The sequence below is a fragment of the Watersipora subatra genome, chromosome 9 (genome assembly GCF_963576615.1).
Source record: "Watersipora subatra chromosome 9, tzWatSuba1.1, whole genome shotgun sequence".
Lineage (NCBI taxonomy): Eukaryota > Metazoa > Bryozoa > Gymnolaemata > Cheilostomatida > Watersiporidae > Watersipora > Watersipora subatra.
The window spans coordinates 11337307-11355517 of record NC_088716.1 but is presented as its reverse complement, the minus strand read 5'-3'; the positions used below and the strand labels follow the sequence as shown (position 1 = coordinate 11355517).

General features: G+C 36.2%; 2 protein-coding genes across 2 annotated transcripts in view; one reads left to right on the top strand and one right to left on the bottom strand.

Annotated features, from left to right (window-relative positions):
• LOC137403846 (dynein axonemal heavy chain 1-like) overlaps window positions 1-8146 on the bottom strand; it is a 105223-nt gene extending 97077 nt beyond the window's left edge. The window contains exons 1-6 of the mRNA XM_068089917.1: window positions 8016-8146; window positions 7578-7777; window positions 6303-6391; window positions 5264-5351; window positions 3578-3770; window positions 2033-2191 (exon numbers count right to left, since the gene is read on the bottom strand). Coding sequence (XP_067946018.1) covers window positions 2033-2191; window positions 3578-3770; window positions 5264-5351; window positions 6303-6391; window positions 7578-7777; window positions 8016-8139 — 853 coding nt within the window. The 5' untranslated portion in view covers window positions 8140-8146. The remainder of the gene's footprint in view (window positions 1-2032; window positions 2192-3577; window positions 3771-5263; window positions 5352-6302; window positions 6392-7577; window positions 7778-8015) is intronic.
• Window positions 8147-9463: 1317 nt separating this feature from the next.
• The window catches only part of LOC137404065 (pleckstrin homology domain-containing family M member 1-like), a 42588-nt gene continuing 33840 nt past the window's right edge, over window positions 9464-18211 (top strand). Inside the window, exons 1-4 of the mRNA XM_068090221.1 lie at window positions 9464-9580; window positions 12269-12346; window positions 13675-13746; window positions 16405-16646. Of these exons, the coding sequence (XP_067946322.1) occupies window positions 13725-13746; window positions 16405-16646 (264 nt within the window). The 5' untranslated portion in view covers window positions 9464-9580; window positions 12269-12346; window positions 13675-13724. The remainder of the gene's footprint in view (window positions 9581-12268; window positions 12347-13674; window positions 13747-16404; window positions 16647-18211) is intronic.

Below are 18211 nucleotides of genomic sequence, written 5' to 3'. Positions count from 1 at the left end.
TCCTCTTAAATTGATTTCAAATGAAGTTGATTTCAGATAGAAAGAATTATAATCTGTCCAATGAAGACGATTCATTTAAACAAATCAAAGATACATAAATTATTTTTCATTCAACCACTATAAAGGCTTATAAACTGGAGACAGCGGGTAGCTTACATTTAAAATGGCCAATGATCATAAAGCAAAATACTTGATGATCATACAAGCTGAATGATACATGCAAATATTATTCAGCTTGTTTTAAATATACTCCAGCATTTTGGAATACAAAATATTTCGGAACGAATGAAGTTCATATGTGTAGGTTTGGTGGTATGCATGTGGGGAGTAAATGAGACAGCATTCTTATTGACAAAATGTGGTTTAGCTAAGCTGCTAGAAGCATTTCATGAGAGTAAAGCTCTATAAAACCCCTAAACACTTTGCAAGTTTCATGTTTAATAGATTGAAAGATATTCGTGAGTATTGAACTAGTCCGTCATCAATATTAATTAGACATACTATTGCTAGCATCTTGTGAGTTATAGTATGGGTTCCTTTGATGGCATAGGGCTTATTTATCGCTACCCAATCAGTGGGATGAATGAATACCACAATTAGTCGATAGTCCTTGCTCTATCCCTAGGTCTGTTTAGAACGCACATGCATTGTAAGCGTATTCTAGCATAATTGGATGCTAGATAACACGGCTTACTTAAAGAAATTCATAAACGAAGTAGTTCTCTAAAGCGGTCATCAGCATCAGCAGGTTTGAAAGATCAAGGGTCTTAAAAATAATACTACTATAGCCCACACAGGACTCTTCGTGTTACTTAATCTGTATCATTCATAAGGCTATTAGACCTGCTTTGGTCACCTTCCGATTCAAGGCTTCACTAGTGCTCACCACCAACTTAGATGCATTAAAAACGGCTGAGCTACCCTTCCTTTGCCAATGTAAACAACCTAATCAAATACCAAGTTATAAATCTATTGAAGTAGCAACTACAAATAAAAACCTAAGGCTAAATTTATTGGAGAAAAACCTGCAATAAAATGAACATTGCTTTAGGTCATATGTGTCAAACTCACGGCCCACGGGCCACATCCAGCCCACCTTGTAATCATATCTGGCCCGCAAGATCATTTTACATTATTGTTATTCCTGGTCCATCGATATGAATCGCTGAATACTGCACAGACCTACAGATCCCATAATGCAACATTTCAGCTGCCTTGCCGCGGACTTCTCGCCGTCAATTAAGTTTAGCTATTACAAGATATTACAAAGATAGCCGCTAGCCTGATGAGCACCTGCCGTCCATCCTGAGAATCCCCACAACACGGGATTTTAAACCAAACGTAAACGAACTTGTTGCCAAAAAAGATGCCAGGTATCCGACTTCGGTCAGAGCATATAATCAGATCAGAGTCATAAGACCCAAGAAAACTGAATGATTTAAATTATTATCGCTGAAAAGCACACATTTTATGTATATTTTCAGGTTTTGTAGCATGTTCATATTTCTAACTTGTATAATTTGCGATAGGAGATATTTTTAAAGAGAGCAAAATCTTTAGGGATATCAAGGTTTTTTATATGCATTGACATAAGAGCAAAGGAATTGGAATTTTATCTTTAACAAGATATATATATATATATAGTGCTTTATTGGCAATAATTTCATTTCACAAATAGAAATGTTTTTCAAATTAGGCCAAGATACGTAACATAACAAGATATGTTTATGAAAAGCAAAAAATTAAATAGAAGGAATTTAAGGTTTAAGTTTGTTTCAGAACAATATTCCTGTGTTTTTATAGATATTTCTGTTCCAAAAAATTTAGTTTTAGTGCGTTTAATAAATGTTTATCCTATTCGGCCCGTGACCTGAAGTGTGTTTTGAATTTTGGCCCCTTGTACAATTGAGTTTGACATCCCTGCAGTCAAGGTGGTGTGAGAGATTATTACTACTGTCTACGATATCAAACTTACGTCTCATTATTGTTGAGTGTGTTTATTACTAAGCATAAAATAGCCTAAGAAACTCACCATCAACAATGTTTCCATTGACCACAGGCTTGCCTTTCTCATCGATGATTCTGTTTTTATTGTTCACCTTCTGCACGTAGTACATGTCTGTCTCCGGGTCGTAGTCAAGCACCCCAACATTACACCACACCCACTTGAGGTCGGGATCTCTTACTTCATCTGCAATATAAGCATTCCATAACAGAATGTAAAACTGTAATAAAACTGGGAGTTGCCTACCACTCTGTCTAACATAACTTGTATTAGTGATGCAATGCTATTTTAGGGGTTGTAAAACTAAGAGGATATCCTATCATAAGAATCGTATAACACCAGTAGCATTGAATATATACACCAGCAGCCACGTGTTAGGTGTGCACTTTTAAAATATTTAAAATTATGGAGTTGTGTGCACAATATACTAGTAGCTGCCTATAATAAATAGTGTCGAATATTTAAATACTATGTGTCAGTCAAACCAAATTTAGCATATAGTTATGGAGTTGTGTCCACAATATATTACTAACCGCTTATAATAGATGATATTGAATGCTTAAATTATATGTGTCATGCAAACCAAATTTAGCGGAGAATTATGAAGCTACATGCACAATATACTAGTAACTGCCTAATATGGATAGCGTCAAATACTTAAATACTATGTGTCAGTCAAACTAAATTTAGCGTAGAATTATGGAGTTGTGTGCACAATATACTAGTAACTGCCTACAGCGGATAGCGTTGAATATTTGTATACTATGTGTTAGTCAAACCAAATTTAGAGTAAAATTATGGAGTTGTGTCCACGATATACTAGTAACTGCCTGTAATGGATAGCGTCAAATATTTAAATACTATGTGTCAGTCAAACCAAATTTAGCGTAAAATTATAGAGTTGTGTTCCCAATATTTTAGTAGCGCCTATAAAGCCTGGTTTCCATATGACATCGCAATGATCGTGTGAGGCCCAGTGATCGTGCGCAATGCATTTCTTGGGCCGCGTTGCAGTGTTTTCATATCGCGCGTAGACGCCGTGCTTGCATTGGATCGGGTGGATAATTTCCTTACATTTTCGTAGGAGAGACAGATTTCTTCGGAAAAACAGCCCTCCGTTGCGAAATTGCGCTGTCATATGAAAACCAGGCTTACTCTTTTGTACGGGAGACCGATTTCTTCGTAAAACATCTTTCCGTTTGAATTGTAGGTTAGGTTGAAAAGGTCGAGCGATGTATTGTGAGATATATCATCGCGAGCACCCGTCGCAAGGATCCATTCTGTTGGATCCTTGCGATCAGCGTACGCACATCGCGCGATCGTCGTGCGTTGACGTTTCCACACCACAACCGGCTTACGCACGACGTCGTGCGCCTTGTTGCGCGCCTTGCGCTGTCATATGGAAACCAGGCTTAATGGATGGCATTGAATAGTTGAATATGTTACCTATCACCATTAAAATAAGTGGTTAAAAGACCACAGAGGCTATGTCAATCGTTCCATTAATACCATTTTCATATATTTCAAGCTTTCTGTATTAATAATAAATGCCAATTTCTAAAATCTACTCACAATTGGCATAGATTGGGTTTTTAGCAGGTAGTAAGGCTTTCCCAGGAATTGGTTTCCTCACCCCCTGGTCCTCGCCTATTGCCAGCCACTCGTCAGGTGTACGAATGTCGTACTCTGTGTTGTCAAATGTTTGCAAGTCAAGGAAGACAGTAAATGGAGCAGGATTTTCCGGATCAGCATTCAACAGAACGACCTGGTAGATAACAAAAACCATGGATAGACAGTAGCAATACTTAATTTGCCTTGGCACGTTTCAGTTTACTAAAAGTTTTACTCAAAGCAAAATGATAAATTTGAGATGACTGAAGTTTCTCAGACTAGACAAAGTTGAGTCCAATTTACATAATTTGCACCTACCACACAGCAGAGTAAGACATGGTGAATCTTTTGATACCAAATAACTGTAATGCGAATTTTGTTGCGAGTCAAACTTTAAGTAAATCGAGTGATGCCATATATTTCTGTCACTCACCCTACCACTGAACCTTATATGCTTCTTTAATGTAACAATAGAAACCTCTTTTTACTGTTTATTACTTGTTCCATTTGGTTTTTACTTGTAATTTAATTTTTGTATTGTATTAATTTTTCTAGCCTTACATCATGCATTTGTATTTGCATTATGTATTACTTAGGTATTTATTTCTAGCTAAAAATGTTATAAGATTACATAGGATGATTAGAACATATAAAGTAATATTAAAATTAATTACTTTCCTATGTTGAAATTTAACTGTATTATTTATATTTAACCTATACATATAAATCTCAAAGTTTGTCTGTGTGTCTGTGTGTAGTTTGTCCAGCTATAGCTATTAAAAATTAAGAATGAAAAACCCGTATCGCGAAAGATTTGATCTAAGCACCTTCCATTCACCAGGCAAATACCTTACCAATTGAGCTGCACGAGATTGATGAATTTATTGAGCAATATATGTTGCTATGTGGGTGAAAATATGCTACCACTCTCCGTAACGGCACAATGTAATTTTATGCTTGCTCTCACGGCTCTTATTAGTAAGCTTACTGAAATTAGCCATTGGCAATGTGCAAAGGCTAACGGCAAGTGGCAGACAACTACATTACCTCTCAGTGTTTATAAGCTGATTTGTAATACTCGTGCAACACCAGGCCTTCCCCTAGTCTTTACTATAATGAAAGCCCTGTCTGCCAGCTGCCAGGCTTAAAGATTAAGAAATAAGAATGTTTTCGACGGTCGGTATTTAACCTCTTGATCGTCGGCTTGCTAGGCCGACCCTGTAACATCAGCACCGATCAACAACCTTCCAACATTGCTGAATAATTGTATGTATAGTTATTCTCTGTGCTTTACTAGCACAATATTACTATTATTATTATTGTTATTAGTGTTATTATTAACACCTGACCATCTCTCGTAGCACACTAAACCGGCAGGGAACTAGTACATGTAATTGTAAAAGGACACAGAAACTTTTTGAACGGAACTCATCAATTTTCTATTAGGAATTAACTTCAACACCTGTTTGCACGTAGCGTGGACCGCAATATTACTAAAAGAAAAGTAAATTTGTTGGCAATAGTTCAATTCTAACTAGGTAAAAAATAATTGTTTTAGATATATTTAATGAAACGCTTTATGAATTTAACAACACGGCTTTATCACCATTCCTTTTAATCTATGCAACAGCATACCTGCTCCTCAACCTCATCTTTGGGCATCAAGTCCTCAGTCTTAATGCCTCTATCATTGAGCAGAGCTTCAAGGTCATGTGACTGATAGTGTCTTTTCCTCCTGTGTAACAAGAATATGCAATGCTTATGCTTAGAATGACCTGCCGTGAATTGTCAGGAAGTCGGCTGGCTGTGGTTGGGTCACAGCATGGTGAGGATACATGACTTCACTAACAAGTGATTTTTATTCCTAACTTGGAATTTACCTCAGAACCAAATTATCAAGGTGGAGTAGTATTCTATATATATGATTCTCTATATTTTAATCTATATATTTATATTTCTCAAAGTATGTATGTATGTCGTATATCTGTCTACATTCCGGCTATAGCTATTATTAGAAAAGCCTAGCTGGGCAACAATGCTGACACAATGTCATTGTCTACCGGCATTTGAAGCTTACTAATTAGCTTAGTGGAATTTTCCATTGGCAATGTGCCAGACCACTTGGCAATGGCCTGCCACTTGCTGGAGAGTTGGCTGCCAGCAAGTGGTAAGCAAATCTCATCACATCTCATTGTTTGTAAGCTGATTTTTAATACCCGGGCAATGCCGGAAGGCACAGCTAATCTTTACCATAATAAGAGGAGTGTCTGTCTAAAATCTGGGTAAAAGGTTAAGAAAAAAATTGATCTGTACAGGACCACAACTCATGACATCCAGTTCAGTGACTTGACAGTCTGACAACTGACTAAATTAAGTGCCTTCTGGCATTTCAGAATAATTGTGTATATACTTATTCTTCATGCCTTAATGACACACTTGATGATCTCTCACAGTACTCTAGACGACCACAGCACTAGTAGTAATACCAAAGACCAACTAATAGAACAGCCGTCAAGGAGTCTTTGCTCGATAGTTGTCTCCACTTTTATTAAGGCGACAGAAACTTTTAAACAAACAGTTTGGGTTGATACTATAGAGCATTATGAGATTTTAATTACACTAAATAATACATAGATATAATATGTAATGTAATATATGTAAATGTAATTTCAAAAACAACACTGACCTCTCTGTTTCAATCTTACGAGGACACTGCCCGGGCTCTGTGTAGAATGGCAACTGTACCTTTGGCTCATAGGATTGAAGTGGAAAATCCTGCAACAGAAAAAATAAAATTTTGCAGATTAGGCACATGTGTACAAAGTACATATATCTTGCTTTTTAAAGACATCTTTGACAAAACAATCCAACATTTAGGTTGATGAAACTGAATCCATCTTCGATAATTTTTTGATAATTTCAATACTCCATATAGACTCAGCTAACACCTAGTCAGTTTCTAACTGCCATATCTATAAAATTCTATTGTAAACTTACTAAGACTACTGCAACTAGCGAAAGCTTAAACAATAGTTGTCTGCACTCTGTAAAGAAAGATAAATCCAAATCATTACAGAACGTTCAGCTCCATCGCGTATTAATAGTCTAGTGAAAGAAATGCTAAGCGCCGTTGAAGCAGGAATAAATGTGTTACAGAGATGCCATGCAAACTGGTTGGTACTGAGGGATAGATTGCCATTTTTCTCCAGTTGAGAGTCCAGAGTGCATCATTAAGTACACAATGATCAACGAAGCATAAATGGCCAAGCGTATAGACACAAAGTCAAATGAACTATTTCCTGTACTGTCAAGTATTTATAATTTTTATTAAATAACTCTCCCGAAGATATATGTCATGACGCTAGTACTCGGGTGAAAAAGGCTAGAAAGGTTAGGCAAACGGAGAAACAATAAGCATGGCTGAAAGCATAGAAATTATAACGTAGATAAAATAATGAGTAATGCAAAAAAGCAAAATAAAGAAAATTATTGGTTGCTAACTGACACTTATTGTTTCTGTTGTTTTACGGCGGGAAGGTATGACATACCCTCCCTTACTCTCCACAGTTCCCTGCATGAAAGATAGCTATTTTAGTCTAGTGTATGACACATATCTAGACATAAGGAATACATGATAAAATCAAAGGTTTTATTTCATTCATCAAAAAAACAATGGGATATAAAGTTAAAATATGCCGTGTACTGAAAATTAGCTAGTAATACAGCGAAGCTTTAGGGTCTTAAAGGTTTAAAGGAGTTTAACAGCCAGCTGACGTAAGACCATCGCTACTATGCCAAATTAGACCAAAGTCGAAACTAAAGCATATTTAATCAAAACAATAAGATGACAATTTATTTTCATTCATGTCATAATAGCTGCAAAGTTTTTGCAGCAATATTTAAAACACCAAGAATTATCTCAGAGTTTTAGAGCAGATGGTAACACTAATATCTTTCTCACCGACACTTCAGTTGCTCTGGTTGTTTTGCCATGTTTGGCTGCTTGTAGATGGCTAGTGAAGTCGACCTTGGAGGTGTCAAAAGTTGTAGACTGAGGAGTGTGGTCATTTTTTACTATTTGCCATAGGGTGTCTTGCTGAGTTTGCTCAGGACCCTGCAAAGGGTCCCCTAATCGCTCCTCAGCTTGGGCACTAAGGATATCTAAAGCACAAGAAGTTATATGTTAGCCATTAAGCAAATGCGCTCACAGTACATAAAATGAGCTTTAAACAGGATTTGCCTTTTCACAAAAGGTGAGTAAACAACTTCTAAGATCTCAACACTAATTTATCTACATAACTAGAAACTAATAATTAAGGACTATACATGTATATAGAGCAAATAATGAACAGTATTAATTTTTAGCATCTTGCATTACACAATCTCTGTAGACACACACCAGAATAATATCCTCGCTGTTTTATTTCTGGATATTGCTGGCCACCTCTAGAAGGAGGGTCTCTGCCACAGCGGGTCCGGTTCGCACTGAATGGTCGACTCGTTCCATTCATCCGACCTGACATGCTGTCAGCCTTCTCTACTGCAAAAGAACAATACACAGATACAAAGACTCTTGTATAAAATAGTAAACTATGAAAACACAGGATGCCCTGATTAGTTTGCTTTACCGTCCTAGTTAAAGCTTGAAGAGATGATAGAGAATATGATCCTGTTCAACAGTAGAATAAAAAGATTGGAAACAAGATTTCAATTATCAACAATTTCATTTTACCATAAACACTATATGCAACTGATAAATGCCTGTTCGGTGTGCTGATGATAATGACATAATTGGCATAAGTACTGTAGTTTTAAAAATTGAATAAGGTAGTATAATACATATCAAATAAAAACCACAGTATAGTTTTACACCAATTATCTCAAGTGAATTAACAATTTTTAAGCGATAGTAACTACGATTTACTTGCTTAACCATACACGAGTCATTTTTGTTTCTTTACAAGCTTGAGATGCTAAAGTAAATAAAAATACTGCACATGCTTTTATTTTGGGGTATTGATAGTTTTCACACTAAAAAATATTGAGAGTTAACGTTTGAACATTAAAAACACGTAGCAATTAGAATTGGCATTACACTTGTAGTCGCATTTTCACAACACTGATCAGCTCAGCACATATCTACACAGTTATTATGCTCTAACAAACTATTATGTATGGTATAAGCAGCAAATTTTAAAAACAAATAATAGGCAACGTTTTATCAACTAAAACGACGCTCCAAAACTACGATGCGAGATATCGCTTGGCGATAATATTAAGTAAACTCAACTTAACTAGTATTATAAAACGCTATGTTGCATACAAATACTAAATTAATTCAAAAAATACTTACGTAAGCTCCACTACTGGTTTGAGATGCGATGAAGGAATGAATAAGAAATGGTTGCAAGTCGGTACGTAATCTTGCTTCTGGCGTACATTAGCAAAACTTGTTGCCGTAGTTGCTAAGTTACTGCGCAAGCGCGGCTATCATGACAACGTGTCATAAATGGAACCGCTAAAGTGAATGCAAATAGCATGCTTGTTTGACCCTAAAAAAACTAAAGATTAATACATGTAAGTTAAACACTTAGCGCAGTAAATACGTATTGAACAAAGTTTTAAAACCGTTTGTTAGCACAAAGCAAAACAACCCACAAGGTATGAATAAACCTGCATATCAATTGACTACATCGAAAAACAGCCTCAACTTTATCAGCGGTAGATAGTGTCTTTAGCCTTCACATTAGCAAATTTAGTAATTTGTTATAGATTAGATGGGCGTACAGGAGTCAACCGACATATCAGTCGAACTACGAATCTGTTGCTACATTGGAAGCGAATTCGCTAGGACAATGATGCGCGTGATATTAAAATAGCAAAAAGGGCAAAGTTTAAGCTAATAGATACTGTTTATGCATTAAAATTTATTGTAGGACCTCTAAGCGAAGTTTCCGGTAAAAGGTATGAACATATACATTATGAGTATTTTGAGCGTGTCCGATAAAAAGAACGAACTCCAAGGGTGGAAAATTTAACAACATGGGTTTCCATCCTATGAATAATTTTAATCTATATACATTTAATAAGACTACAGTAAATTTTTTGACTTGCTAAACATTATTGTGACTGAATGGCGTATCATATATCGAATTTTTATTAACACTTGTCAAGAAATGTTTCTAGATATTCGTAAACCAGACTTAGAATCTTCAACCTAGAAAATAAATCTATCAAATCTGCCAAAAAACATCTGACATGCAGCCTTGAGTTTATTGTAAAAACAATTTGTTTGCTATTAAACCAGCAGATGAACAGAGTACCTGTTATGGCCTTCCTTGTCAAATAGCGATGCAACCACAGCCGTTGTATTTCCTTGGATGTTGGAGATAGTGAATTAGTTTAATTTGGAAGCAAAGCAAGCAAGTTTGCTGATAAAATAGTACAAGCATGATTTATATTTGGAAGTTACACGATCTTTAAGTTATTCATACTTTGCTAGATAAATCATTGTGAAAGGAATAGAAGACTGAGGCAGCTGTGTGATCTCTTGGTGATATGGGACACGTGTTGGTTTCATGTCTCGGTGTATTTTTCATTAGAAGTTTCAAGCTGAAGGATAAACTTTTAAGCTGTATATATATATTCCCCTTACCACAGTTACTAATTTGATTACAAGTATGTCATTAGAATATTTGTTCCGATACCTAAGCAAAAAATGTACAATATTTTCTGTATTGCTTCTTTAACCATGTTTTGATCAGCCTTGCTGGACAAGCAGTGATAAAATAATATAATACAATGATTTCTATACTAAGTTTTATAAATACTGGCTTGCGAGCATATCCTAAGCCATGGGAAACATGAGAAAAGTAGCTTTATGAGAATGATCACAGACTCTTCATTGCTTCTTGCAAGATGTCAGTTGCTTATTTTAATAAATCATATTCTCTGCACAAAGTACGAGCGCTATATCTTATGTAACTAATGGGGGATGAGATTGAGTACTCATTATTATACTAAAATAGCCATTCATTTTTTGCCTCCCAACTATATGCTATCACTCGAAATTGCGCGTTGAAATCGATTGTTTCTTAATAATGCTAGCAATTATATTTGACAAAGCAATGACATCCGGAGTAGTGAACAAAGGAAATCAGCAAAATTTGTCAAGAGAACACCTCATGTGTGATATTTACGAGAATGTCCTATGGTATGGTCACCATGCATATTCAGTTCTATGAGGTCTTGAGGGGATTATATGAACAAAGGATTGTTTTTAACATATGCTAGGTACAAGCTAACAGAAATATAAAGGCAATATATCTTTAGTTAGATCAATCTTGTGGCGAAGTTGGGACAGCAATGCACCAGTAACGATGCCATATATTCTATATGGGAACAAAGTTTAGTCTAAAGTGGTTCTTGATGACAATGAAGAAAGGTTTAGTATTAGAAACCTATTTTAATACCATTAAAATATCTCACATTATTCTTCTGAATTGTTATAACTGGCTGTTGGCTGAATGCTTCATAAAAATCATTAAGTTGCCTTGAAGAGTTTAATTAAAAATGACTTTCATTTTTAACTTATTAAAAGAGACAGTAACTTTGACTTGTTCTGTTTATACTATCTTTATTTTGACAACATTTCTTCATTTGTTTTATAAGTACAGTCAAGTCTCCACTCACAATCACTTCAATATAGAAAGTTTCCAACAGGCACTGCGAGGTTTAACAGTACACTCGAAATATTTTCCAATTTATCAAGGCAGTTTGATAAACTCAACTCGGGCTTCTTAAGCTACTCAAGATAATAACATGTACAATATATAAAAGTAGAGGAACATAACTGGTCTAAGTTGGAGTAAGTTACCTGTGTATGCCCATCACAACATTTACTCCTGAACTTAAACATGGCCAATTTTACACTTCCTGTCCGGTGACTTTGAGGTAAAGTAACAATAAGACCTTTTTGGTATTTACTGCGCTGTAACCCTTAGCTTTTCATATACATTTGAATTTTTTACAAATGGGTTTTGACGTGGTTTCACATAAAGTGTCCGTTTTAATGCTATATAGACTTACTTGTAGCATTTATTAAGGAGTTATCACAGATTTTTGGATTATGGAAGGAATTAAACAAATTGCAGTGTATTATTATTGGTGTATGTGCTTCAACATATAGTAATCCCTCGCCACTTCGCGGCATCAGCTTTTACGACTTCAGTACTTTGTGCGGTAAAAAATATTTATTAAGAATTAGAATCAATATAAACTAAAATACATAAAACATGTGAATCTCATACTCTCACCTAACAGGATCCCTCCGCGTGCATCATTGTTATAGCAGTTGTCGCAATTCACTGTTTTCCTGTTACATTTTGTGCAGTGTAAAACTGCTTGTGACACCCTCCATCATGTCTTTAAACATTCTCGACCCTCCAAGTTGTCTAATGAACCTAAAAAAAGAGGAAAATGCTTATTAATGAAAATGTGATTATTCGATTTGAGCTTATCAGTTTGTATACCACGGGTTTTTAACTTGTCGCGGAGATGCCAGTCTCGATTAACCTCGAGAAATTTAGGATTACTGTGTGATAGTCTTAAGATAAGTAACAGATCTCCAGACTGATGATACATGTATTTTAGGTGACTACCATTCTGCGACATTCCAACACCAGATGCGTCTGCTTTAGGGCCAGACAGCTAGTTTATCAACTGACAGAGGTAACTGTTCATTGTTATCCAAAGATATAAGTAGATTATGTTCTACAAGTAATGTATGTATGACTTTCTATTTACATCTGTAATCATCAATATATAATGATCTTTTTTGTTACATGCTAACAAAATATGAAAAGACGGAAATCAAGAATTATTGAGTGAATTGAACAAATGTGTTTTAAAAGTTAGTAATCTAGTATTGTGGAGGAGTCAGGATAGTGAATTGAAGGTTGTAGTAATAGAACGTTTATAAACTGAAAGATATGATGGTGGCTGTAGTATTTTGGTGTCATGCAATAGAAAACAATGTTTGTCATATGATTGGAAGCATAAATACAAATACTCTGGGGATAGCTTATGCTGGATTTGAAACCCATAACGCAAGTTCAGAAACTAGTGAGTTTTGGATAAGGCAATACTGTATGTTCAAAGACTTTGTTATGTGATCTATAGAAGTGTAGCGAGCAGGACTCGTGATCGGTGGTACACAAGTCTTAGTATAGATAAGTAGGGAACATTATGTAATACTTGAAGCTCTAAACCGTTGTATGATATTTTGGGCAAATCATGATAATGCTTTACAGCTCTAGTGAAATGTTGTTAACCCTACAGTACCCAATGTGAAATATATGCATAGACCTATTAACTATACTATTAATTATATTAAAGTATAGTTAATAGGTCAATGGGTATATGTAACAACGGTTTTGTTGAGTTTTCCTGTCATTAGTATGGAAAACTTGCACTTGGTCCAGAATGACTAATCTGTTAGCCAAACAAGAATACCAAATTTTAATGGTTTACAACAAGTCATACGCCTTGGGGCCATTTTTATTTAGTACCTTTTTTTTACATAAATTTTTGCGCGAACTCAGTTATGATTACCAATGGAGCGACCGATATAACATCGCAACCAAGCCGCATAGACAGAAGAGAACGATTCTCTATAAGTGCAGCTGATGCATCAGGTGCAGTACGTCTTGTGACAAGCTGTTGTGTTGCTCACCCGCTCGATGGGGGACAACTCCGCAAAAACAACAGTTTGTCAAGACGGGCTAAGGTTGAATATTCTACTATAACATAAATTGTAGGATCTTTTTAAAAGAAATGAGAATGTTAACATTGAGTTTTTCTGTTATATGTTTGTGAAAAGCTCCTTTACTGTCTGAACAAGAACCTGAGTTGAGTATATTGCCTCTATCTTTCGTAGATGGATTTAAGCCAAAACATATATCCATAAATATTGTACAGGGCTTGGCATAGATTTTGGCCATCATAGCCTCAGTATTGGTAATCAGTGTATGCATATAAATCGGTTTATTTATTTTCAGCTGACTTTGATGTGAACACCAAATTCAACTTTTGCTGAAAGAATGAAGCCATGAATTTCTTCAAGAGCAAAGGTACAATAACTTCATCTACGTATTACATGTATTTTGTTGTCTTATAATTTAAAATATACTTAGTTTATTTTTAATATAATTAATGTTCTTTTGTTCCTGTCAAGTTATTCTATTTCAACATGTCAGTCTACCAAATATGAACGAATCTGTTTTTCTTATGCATTCAATTGTTTCTTGAAAAGGCTTAAAAGTCAAACGATTATTTGTTTCCTTCGTGTTCAGTAATTCAGCTGTTGGCAGCTTTTTAGGAGGAAGTTCATTTGCCCCAAAAAATATAGCTGTGACTATGCTCTAAATAGTTAATACCTTCACACATATTTTATTTATATGTGTGCCGTGCATCACCTTTCCCATACAAATGTTGCTTGAGGTATTTCTAAGGTTATGTATGAAGTACCTGGCAGTGATTGTGGTCGTTCTTTGTCCCACAAAAAGTCACTCTAATATACGCCTATATTAGCTGAATGCCCTGTGTTGCACAGATAATAAAAAACAGCTTATAGACATTACATTACCTTACCTACTTCTTTACCTTTACATTACCCGCAACGGTTTATAAGCTGTTTTTATTACTTGTGCAACACCGGGCATTCACCTAGTTAGTCCATGAGACCAGTTGGTTACGTGTGATATAATTCTGCGCATTTTAATTGATGTAATGAATATCTTCACTATTCCTAATCCCTACAGTCAGCTGGACATGTACCATACTTTTTGGACTAATAGCCGCTACTTTTTTCGGATGATTTGAACTATGCGGCTTATAGAAGCGTGCGGCTATTTTGTGGCTTTTTCTTTCGTTGCTAGGACGCATTAACCAGAATCTCCGGTTAGTGCATCTCTAGCGGTGAAAGAAAATAGGAAACTATGCCTAATGTACTGTTCCGTTAGGCACTAGGTTAGAAGGCGTCGGTTAATACGAAACAGTGCCGTTAGGCACTGTTCTGTTTTAAACAGGAAAGTTGCTGCCGTGTTAAAAAGCACCGTCCTGAGTTTTGCGGCCTATACAAAAGGTGCGGCCTATGTATTGTTTTATTGTCGTTTTTTGGAAAATAAAGCAGATGCGGCTTATATAGGGGTGCGGTTTATAGTCTGAAAATTACGGTAGTTTGATTGGTTGGCTCGTCTGTCTGCAGGCCTAAAGGTCCCGAGTTCCATTCCTCTACAAAGCGAGTTTTTCTTACCTAAAACTTTACCGCTATAACTGGGCATGCGAACGATGACAGACAATTGGATTTATATACATAGATATAAAATATACACAGTATATGCATATATAGTGGAACCTCGATGATCAACCATAATTTGCTTGGCTTTGGTGGTGAAGCACCAGTTTGTTCGAAAACTGAAACCCATTTTGCCATAAGAAACAATGGTATTTTGATCTATTTTCACTCCTAAGAGCAGTACCTAAAATATTAAAAGGGCACTTGAGTGGGAAACAACACAAAAAGTTTAAAACTGGCAAAAAATAGTCGAACAAAACTGCGTCTTACTTTGCTAACGGTTTGGGTCGAATAGATACTTGTCGAGAAGGGCCGAGGAGTGAGCTCAGCTCGACTTGGCTTTTTTCGTTCTCAATTGGCGTTCCCTTGCAACTCGACTAATTCGAGCACCAAATGCATCATTTCGAATCCAGATGCATTTTCTACGCGAATTTTTTGGTTGAGCTCAGAATTTTTTGAGTAAGGAGATCGCGCACCAAGGTTCCACTATATATAGATTGCTTCCTCACCCCTGTTAACCCAAGTGGGTGGTAATGCCTACTCAAGCTTGGGTCTCCCGCCAGAGACCTGGGAGTTTGAGCGCTTGCCTCAAGATCTAAACCTCTCCCGACTGCAGCTCCAACTTAATTTTCTACAACTGACTTGTAGTGACTGTTGCCAGTATTTGGGCAAACCATATTTGATGTGCAGGTGTTATTGCACCAAATGCTCTATTATCTACTGGAATTATAGTTATTCTTGTATGTCAACACTGTTCAATCTCTTCTCCTAGAGGGCAATATTTTTCCACTTTGTATATCTATATACATGTATATCTATATATATTTCTCAAAGTATGTCCGTGTGTCGTATGCATGTCTGCATTCCAGCTATAGCTATTATTAGAATAGCTTAGCTGAGCAACAATGCTGACACAATGTCATTGCCTTCCGGCATTTGAAGCTTACTAACTAGGTTAGTGGAATTTTCCATTGGCAATGGCCTGCCACTTGCTGGAGAGTTGCCTGCCAACAAGTGGTAAGCAAATCTCATCACTTTTCATTGGTTATCTGCTGATTTTTAATACCCGGGCAACGCCGGGAGGCACAGCTAGTGTTTATATTGTATACATACATGTATATACAATATATATTGTATATGTGTGGTGTTAGTATGCCATTAACCTTACGTCTCTTCATATGTTTCTCAGCTTTTTACGATTTTATGTACTTGTTAGTCATTCGTGCACACATTCACCTCTGTCTCGGCATTTACTTCCCTCACAGGTTAATTCTGTTTAGCTTTCATCCGATCAAATGTCAAAGAGTGTTGGCATTTCTTATCAAGTTTCTCTGATGTGAATCTCCTTATATATTGACCCCTGGCTACTTTGCTGTCAGGCAGCATTTACCGCTAGTTGTAATGACACAGAATTAATCACCGACTGTTACAGACCCAGATATAGTGGAGGTATCGAGGGAGAAGAGAGTGAAAGATGCAATTGTGGCCGAACTCAGAGCTTGCTTGAGAAACATACAGAGCACTCAGCAGGCTCGGCGCCCTGGAGAACCGATCTACACGAGTGATTCATCCAACCAGCTCTGCACCGTGTTCGAGGCAGTCCTACTCCATGGGCACAAGACTACAAGGGGCATTAAACGACAGCAGTTTGATTCAAAAGCCTTTGAACATTGTGTTAGTTTATAGCAATTTATTATTTTGTGAAAATATTTGTCTACATTTGGTACTCAGGTTGCTTTTAGATTCCTCACACGTAGGTGGTAGGCGATTGGGGTATTTGTGAAGTGTTCAAACTGCAATCGTGGACTCCTCTTGATTGTAGGAGAATTACCTTAGTTTTCACCTTTATTGGGGTACACGAAGGTGTGCAATAATTAAGTCAAGTAGAGTCTGATTACAGCGGATAAGCCTTGAGTAAAAGAAGTGGCTCCTGGGATATTTATTTATGATTTAATCAAACAGTTATTTTTTAGCAAATAAGTTAAATGTATGTTAAAGCATTTCGATGAGTTTGTTGGCAAGTTATCAATTATAGTACATAACTGAAAATGGCGTATAGATGATAACTCCAAATTTATGGGTATGCATAGGACTAGACATTGTGTGATCATTTTGTTATAGATTTTTTTAATATTTTGTCATGGTTATCCTGATAGGATATGCATGGAGATATGTAAACACTCTTATTCCTCTAGTGCAGAGTTGTGTGATACGCTTGCCGTGATTCGTCAATTTTTGCCTAATCATAGGCTTTCCGTGAGGTGATTTTAAATAGTGAAGTTGTAGTGCAACAACCAACCAGATGTGTTTCATACTTGTGTTTAAAGCATAATCAACAACCAAGGCTGTGATGGTTTTAGTGAAAAGAATTCCTTGCAGAGTCTGGGTTAATACACGGGGAAAACACCAATATTAATGACAAAAATTACCGTAAGATTTTCATGCGATGGCATACTTTGTGCTTTTGAACACTAAGACTTTGTTGAAGTATATGACCAGGTGTTGCAGTCAATCCCATCACATGTTTGTGTTGATAGACTGGTTTTTAAGAATGTCGTGTTAGTCTATCTTGGACCTAAAACAATAGTATAGGTTTTTCTATAGGTTTTTGGTCTTGTCTGGTAATTTGCATTCACATATTAAAATCACTTCAAAGTGTTTCCTGCTGTCAGAACATACATTGTACGGACAGGCCAGACAGGGATATGTGAAGCACTGCCTTCAACTAGTTTATCCAGGCTCATAGTTTAACCTTGTGTCAAGGACACATTGAATCAGTATCATTATAGTTATAAGTTAGTTTGACACCTGCTATTCGTGTCACAGTACCTGTGATGCTATGTCACCTAGTGGACACACGAACAGGTTTGATATGAAAATTTTGCTAACTTAACCAGTAATAACTTTTTCATACTTTAGGTTTTGTTAAAACTAATTTTAGATTCGCCTTTCTCAGGTTTATCCTTTTTAGCGGTGCTGCCAACTGAACCTTTTACCGCTGCTTTCACGACACATACAAGCTATAACTAAATTTTCTAAATTGGCAGTTTTTGTATTTCTAGAGCGGCTAAACAGAGAATTGTTGATGCATTGTTTTTGCAACGTATAAACAAGTTTAATAATTAATACTAAACATTGTTGACTTTCAGATTATTAATTTTAATTATTAATTATTGATTTATCTACAGTATATAATCTTGCCAGTGTTGACAACTTGCAGCGCTCAAATGTTAGCAATA